This window comes from Trachurus trachurus (assembly GCF_905171665.1).
Source record: "Trachurus trachurus genome assembly, chromosome: 2".
NCBI classification, from domain to species: Eukaryota; Metazoa; Chordata; class Actinopteri; order Carangiformes; family Carangidae; genus Trachurus; species Trachurus trachurus.
Window position 1 is genome coordinate 397,531 of NC_139914.1, and position 7,529 is coordinate 405,059.

The 7,529-nt window shown below is 45.2% G+C and overlaps 1 protein-coding gene across 2 annotated transcripts; it reads left to right on the plus strand.

Moving 5' to 3' along the window:
* The first annotated feature begins 229 nt into the window (after positions 1-229).
* On the plus strand, positions 230-4,552 carry cd59a (CD59 molecule (CD59 blood group) a). Of its 2 annotated transcripts, XR_014596126.1 has the most exons (6): positions 230-254; positions 332-415; positions 3,098-3,199; positions 3,291-3,364; positions 3,816-4,368; positions 4,399-4,532. XR_014596126.1 is itself a non-coding variant. In XM_083992008.1 (5 exons), exons 2-5 carry the CDS (start codon positions 340-342, stop codon positions 3,936-3,938), a joined length of 375 nt encoding a protein of 124 aa, XP_083848134.1. In that variant the 5' UTR covers positions 230-254; positions 332-339; the 3' UTR covers positions 3,939-4,552. The 2 variants fall into 2 exon arrangements, 1 of the variants encoding a protein (XP_083848134.1); XM_083992008.1 differs by having other exon boundaries at positions 3,816-4,552.
* The last annotated feature ends 2,977 nt before the right edge of the window (positions 4,553-7,529 follow it).

A 7,529-nucleotide genomic window follows, 5' to 3' on the forward strand; every position in this document is an offset into this window, starting at 1 on the left:
ATAATATTAATAATAATAATAATAATACTACAAGGCCTCAGACTGACCGCAGTCCACCATCAGCTGTCACTCAGACAAAGACGTCTCATTTAATGTGACATTAAAGTAAATAGAATGAAATCATAATAAAACAAACAGTGGATGAGGTCATGGTCAGTCCCCTCCCAGGGGGCGTGGCCTCTGGGCTCCCCTCGCCGTCGGTCCCAGTCGGTGCTCAGTCCGACCGCCGACCACAACAGAGTCACTGCTGCTGGGTGAGTGAAGGTCATGTGCTATGACGCTGGCGTCTGATTGGCTGGATGTTTGTCTCACTGTCTCTGTGCTCCTGTAGACGAGTCCATGAGCTGCGCCGACGTGAAGATGAAACGCACCCTGGGGATCTGTCTGCTCGTCTGCTCTGCTCTGATTGGACTGGGTACGTTCACCTGTCTCTTTAAGTCTGAATCTGAATTAACCTTAAACACACACTCAAATAGCCTACATTAATTAATAATCATTAATTAATTGATTTGTTTATTATTGGTCACATTTCGCATCACTGTTGACAGCGTCTCCGTAAGGTTTTGGGACTGTCAGTGTCTCCATGGTGACATCTGTGGGGGCGGAGACTAAGGCCTGGACTACACGTATATGGATATTTTTTTAAGCGGATATTTTCGTCTTCGTTTAAAAAAAAAAACCTGTCCACACCACAGACATATCTGTCAGAGGCAAAACTGAAAACGATCGCCTCTGAAGCCTGAAATGCCACGCCGCCCGGCCGGTGGTGGTGATCAGCAACATGTAAAATACCACAGGACGAAGGACGTTATGGATCTATAATACATCCATGAGAAGAAGGTCAAACAGCGGATTTAAACCGTGCAACTACTGTCATGCATGCTTCTCTCTCTCTCTCTCTCTCTCTCTCTCTCTCCCTCTCTCTCTCTCTCTCTCTCTCTCCCCCTCTCTCTCTCTCTCTGTGTGAATGACAATAACGGAGAGCGCTATGCGGACATGAATGAACGGCGAAAAATCTATTCGTGGTGGACGTAATTCATCACAAATAAATGAATGAATTGGAAACACTGCTAAAAGTGCAAAGCACAGGTAAATGGACTTGCACTTATATAGCGCTTTTCTAGTCTCTTGGACCACTCAAAGCGCTTTACACTGTAGGTCACATTCACCCTTTCACACACACATTCATACAGCACTGGGCAGCGCAGGAATCTAACCATTCACACACATTCTTACACCCAATGGACGCATCGGGGGGCAAGTGTGGGTTCACTGTCTTGCCCAAGGACACTTCAACATGTTGCCAGGAGGAGCCTGGAATCGAACCACCGGTTAGTGGACAACCCGCTCTACCACCTGAGCCACAGCACTGGCCATTGTTGTTAACAACAGTTTGCATGTGCGAACGGCTTGTCGCTAGGCGACAGCTCCGTTTAACATTGCTACACGGATCCACTCAATCGGATATTTTTTTATTTCTCCACTTTTTTATCTGTTTAAAAATATCTCCGTTTATGTGGGTGAATTCGCCGTGTTCGTGTGGCTGAGAGGCCCAATTGGACAAAAAAATTTGCGTTTAGGAATATATCATATTTGTGTAGGCTAGTCCAGGCCTAAAACTATCGCAGTCACAGTCAAATGTCTGACTTGAACCTGTAGCTGTGCAGCTGCTAATATCTATGCTAAGCTAAGTTAGCTTTGTCCCTGTGTGTCCAGGCTAAGCTATGCTATGCTAAGCTACCCTGCTGCTGCTGCTGCTGCTGCAGTGTTTACATGTTTAAATGTCTCTTCACCTCGTGTAGCGGATGTGCACTCACTCCACCCATAAAAGACGTGCTAACCAACCCGCCAAGTGGTTGTCAACCTCTTGGCGAAGAGGTTAGCATCGTCGCCTCTGGTGCGGGAGGTCGTGGGATCGAACCCCACCTAGGGCAGGCCGTGAGAAACACAACGCAGAGGGCCAGATCGACATCGGCTACACTCGCACCTGGCTCATGATTCAGTCAAGTCTCTGACATTCATCACATCAGTAGGCTATCTAAAGTTTGGACTCATGCTGCGTTCGAGACAAGTCAGAACTCGGAAATGAATTGTGTGACGTTTTTTTTTCTGACTTTGCCAAGTGGGAGCTCTGACTTGAGGTGGCGTTCGATTGCACTTTTTCATGTAAGAGGTTGGAAAGATCCGAGTTCCAATGCAGCATTACCGCTGCTAACTGTCACTTACGGCTGCTAACTGTCGCTAAATGTCATTTACGGCTGCTTATTGTCGCTAACTGGCAATTACGGCTGCTCACTGTCATTAATTGTCACTTGCGGCTGCTAACTGTCACTGTTACTAACACAAACTGTACTAACTGTTGCTAACTGTTACTTTCACTAACTGTCGCTAACTGTTACTAACACAAACTGTCACTAACTGTTACTAACTGCTGCTAACTGTCGCTAACTGACACAAACTGTTACTGTCGCTAACTGTTACTAACTGCTGCTAACTGTTGCTAACTCGCCAACTGTTACTAACTGTTGCTAACTGTTACTGTTGTTAACTGCTGCTAACCGTTGCTAACCGTCTTCTCTCCTTTGATCACAGCTTCAGAGACGACAGCTGCTCCTCCACTAGAGGCGCTAACGTACAGGACATGGCTGGAAACACACAGTTTTAGTAGAGTTAGTCCTGTAGCCTCGTAGTATTGATGAGTAGTACTAGTACTGATGAGTGGCCTAATATTGATGACCAGTAGCCTATGAGCAGCAGGCGTTAGTAAAGTAGTAGTATTAATGAGTAATATTGATGACCAGTATGAGCAGGCGTTAGTAAAGTTGTAGTATTAATGAGTAGCCTAGTAGTAGTAGTATTGATGAGTAATATTGATGACCAGTATGAGCAGGCGTTAGTAAAGTTGTAGTATTGATGAGTAGCCTACTATCAGTATCAGTAGTAGTTGTAGTAGTATTGATGACCAGTATGAGCAGTAGGCGTTAGTAAAGTTGTAGTATTGATGAGTAGCCTACTATCAGTATCAGTAGTAGTAGTAACTAGTAGTAGTATTGATGACCAGTATGAGCAGTAGTCTAATGAGTGTTTTGTGTTTCAGGTTCGGCCATCCGTTGTTACAGCTGTAAGGATTACACAGCCAGCTGCTCCAAACAGCGAGAGTGTAGCTATGACGACGCCTGTCTCACCCTCACTGAGAGAGGTGCTTTTTCCTGTTCACCTGTTCTTTAACCGTTACTGCCTTGTGATTGGCCGACTGGTCCAGATTCAGACAGACTGTGTTTGTCCCACAGGTGGCTACACCTACCGTCAGTGTCTCAAGTACTCTGACTGCGAGTACGGTCGCCTGGCCCAGATGTTCCCCCAGGTAACCACGGAGATGATGATTTATATTTTTATATTTAAAATGAATCATGTCAATCGTAACTGTATAGATATATATTTTTATATTTCAATGAATTCATGTTAATTCCAGCTATATAGATTATATATTTTTTTTTACAATTCAAAGAATCATGTCTAACCCTGTATGTAAATGTACTTTTCCTGTGATCTATTGGTCCTCTGTCTTTTTGGACGTTTTATGTTAATTTGTTGTATTGTTTTGGGGACTACGGATGTAATTTAGCACATGTGCTAAATCCGGTGTATTTACAGTGGGTATATTAATGGACTCATTGTCCATTAATATGCATTGTCCCGAGCAAATAAACAAATAAAGTAAAGGTAAAGTAAAGTAAAGAGCCCCGCCCCCTTTCAGCCACTCGCCACGACTCACCGCCAATCACTGATCAATTTCTACTGTCGATCACTTTCAGGTGTCGAGTTTCACCTTCAAGTGCTGCAACTCGGACCTGTGTAACTCCGCCCCCTCCTCCACAGCAAGCTCTGTGATTGGTCTGCTGGCCTCGGCGGTCGTCATGTGGTGGTGCGTTCACTGAACAGTCCAGTGGCGCCACCGAGTGTCTGTAAACACACGTCGTCAATAACAACCAACTGACTCACTCACCACCATCCTTCCTCTTTCTCTCTTCCCTCTCGCTCATTCTCTCACTCTTTCGCCTTTCTCTCTTTCCTCTCACTCTTTCTCTATTTCCTCTTGCTCTTTCTCTCTCTCCCTGTGATGTAATCAGATGTTTTTTTCTCGTCACTGTGATGGTTCAGGAACCTGAGGGGCGGAGCTTACACGATTCAACCTCACTGATTGGTCAAACACGCTCAGCACAGCTAGACATTTATTTTGAAAACAGAATCCCGACATAACTTCCTGCCTGACCCCGTCTCCCATGATGCATCACTGCTGTTGTGTGTGCTACCTGTTAACATCGAGCAGGTGAGAGGGGCGAGGCCACGCCCACAGGAGAAGCAGGTGTTTAGTGTAAACAGGAAGTGATGGATGAGTGGGCGGAGTCAGACTGATCAGATGAGTTGGTTAACGAACTTCTCCAATAACAGAATCTCTGGTTCCAGTTTGAACACAGAGCCAACTGCTGCTGTTTAACTGACCTGAGACCAGCTTCACACCTCTGTCAACGACACAGACATCAATAAAGGTTTACAACAAGGAAACAGACTGGGCTGTGTTTGATTTGCTCACCTGAAGAAGTACGTCTCCGACAGAGAAACAATATACACAATATATATATCCTAATATATATAAGCGCCATAAACTGTATATAACAGTATAATTTATATATCCTAATATATAAACCTACCACCCCCCCTAGTGGGGACCTTTTTTACTTTTATTTTACTTTATTTTTTAACCCCGCCTCCACCCCCCCTAGTGGGGACCTTTTTTATTTTATCTTATTTTATTTTTTAACCCCGCCTCCGACGTGTTAACAGCGCTAAAGCCAGAATTAAAACAGCTTTTAGCAGCTTTACTGCTATGGCTGTCGGTTGCGGCGAAATGGCGATAGAGATGCTAATTTCTGTTAGCCCGTCTATGGGGTTTTAAATTATACGTTAGCATTAAGCTAGTGGACTTTATGCTTAGTTGGGGACGTGGATTACTGGAACCATGTCCTGTGGTCTGATGAGACCGAGACGAACCTATCAGGTTCCGATGGTGTCAGGTGTGTGTGGCAGCAACCAGGTGAAGCAGAGCTTGACCCCCTCCCTTCAGACAGTACATGTTGCCGTTGGTTCCCTTAATGAACTGTAGCTCCCCAGTGTCGGCAGCACTCATGCAGCCCCAAACCACGACACTCCCACCACCATGCTTGACCGTAGACAAGACACACTTGTCCCTGTCCTCCTCACCTGGTTGCTGCCACACACACCTGACACCATCTGAACCAGATAGGTTCGTCTCGGTCTCATCAGACCACAGGACACGGTTCCAGTCCCAATCCACGTCCCCAGTCTGCCTGTCTTCAGCAGACTGTGTGGGCTCTCTTGTGCATCTTCTCTAGAAGAGGCTTCGTTCTGGGACGACAGCCATGCAGACCAACTGGATGCAGTGTGCAGCGTACGGTCTGAGCACTGACAGGCAGAGCCCCCACCCCTTCAACCTCTGTAAGATCATGGAACAATCTTCCAACTAATCTGAAACTTAGTACAGACTTCAATGTTTTCTCCTGGGAAGTCAAACAATGGATCCTAAGAAATCAGTCATGTCAGCATTAATCATGAGCCTAAATTATTTTTAACCTTGGAAAAGTGTGAAGTATTTTAATAACTGTATGTTTCTTTCTGATATGAAATATGTCTGGAGTGTTTGTGATGTGTGAGAGGGTGTATTATGCACATGTGTATGGATGTTTAACGCTATGTAAATTGATAATTCTTAACTTTCTATTATTCTTACTCACCTGCCCAGGGATTACGGATAGAAAGTAGCTAGTAAGCTAAATCCGCTACAAGGCATCTCTTCTCATTTCGAGACTAATGTTATTTTGTACATTGTCCCTGATACAAATAAACGTATTAAACTAAACTAAACTCTGCTGCAGAGGTTGGAGGGGTGGGCGATCTGCCTGTCCCCTAACCCTACTGTGACGTACTGAAGCAGAGCAGACCCCCTCCCTTCAGAAACTGGGCCCAGGGCAGTGGTCCAACAAGACAACGACCCCAAACACACCTCCAAGACGACCGCTGCCTTGGTGACGACACTGAGGGTGAAGGTGGTGGACGTCCAACATGTCTCCAGACCTAAACCCTACTGAGCTCTGTGGAGCATCCTCAGATGGAAGGAGGAGGAGCACCAGGTGTCTCACCTCCACCAGCTCCGTGATGTCATCATGGAGGAGTGGAGGAGGTTTCCATGGCAACCTGTGAAGCTCTAGTGAACTCCATGCCCAAGACAGTTAAGGCAGTGCTGGACAGAAATGGTCGTCACACAAAAAAATGTGGGCACAATCTGGACATTTCACTCCTATGACTCGCTCATCAAGTGCAGTTGAATTCGCAAGCAAAAGGTTTTAACTTGAAATCAAAGAGGATTTAAAAGCAAAATGGTCGTATGTTTTTACTGACTAACATTAGTTTTGATTGAAGTTGACTCTGAGTCTTTGTTTGGTTTGTGGACAAAACAAGGCATTTGAGGACGTCACCTGGTTCTATTGACCGAACAACTAATCGATTAATCGTTTATATAATCGAGAGATTAATTGCTAATGAAAATAATCGTTAGTTGCAGCTCTGGTGAAAAGTTAAAGTTAAAGGATAATTTCCGTTTTTTACAAGCTGGACCTTATTTCTAGCATAAAATACAATCATTTTACTCACCCAGACAACTTTGGTGTCATTTGGAGTTGTTTTGACGAAATTAGTCCCAGTGGAGCGGCGCGTATATCCGTATAATGCGAGAACACGGGGCACGCAATGCAGCCTCTAAATAACACATTATCCGCCGCAAAACTCGTTCATTTCGCCAATATTTTGTTATGATACACTAGTGCTATTCCCCTCCGAGCCCGTGGTGGCATGTTAACAACATGCTGCGCCTGTAGATTGACTGCTAACGTCTTATCTGGATGATGTCATCTCCGACCACTGCCCGGCGCGGCTAACTTGCTACCGCTAATACTATGGTTCGTTTCTGCGTGTTTCTGACTTGTCAGAACAAAATGAGCAGCTGGATGAAGTTCAGCTTCCACAGGCTTCCTCTCCGCAGCCTGGACTCACTAAAGCTCCGGCTAGTTGAGATAAAAATGGACCTGAATGCCGAAGCGGAATCATTATTATCAGAATGAGCCGGGCAGCGGTCGGAGATGACATCATCCAGCTCAGAGGTTAGTAGGTCAACCTAGAGACCCCGGATGTTGATAACATGCCACCACGGGCTCAGAGGGGAATAGCACTAGTGTATCATAACAACATATTGGTGAAATGAACGAGTTTTGCGGCGGATAATGTGTTATTTAGAGGCTGCGTTGAGTGCCCCGTGCTCTCGCATTATACGGATATACGCGCCGCTCCACTGGGACTAATTTCGTCAAAACAACTCCAAATGACACCAAAGTTATCTGGGTGAGTAAAATGATCGTATTTTATGCTAGAAATAAGGTCCAGGTTGTAAAAAATGG

Coding starts and splice junctions, on each gene's coding strand:
- cd59a (XM_083992008.1), top strand. CDS start 340: ATGAGCTGCGCCGACGTGAAGATGAAACGCACCCTGGGGATCTGTCTG. Junction 3,200..3,290: donor TCTCACCCTCACTGAGAGAG/GTGCTTTTTCCT, acceptor TTTGTCCCACAG/GTGGCTACACCTACCGTCAG. Junction 3,365..3,815: donor TGGCCCAGATGTTCCCCCAG/GTAACCACGGAG, acceptor GATCACTTTCAG/GTGTCGAGTTTCACCTTCAA.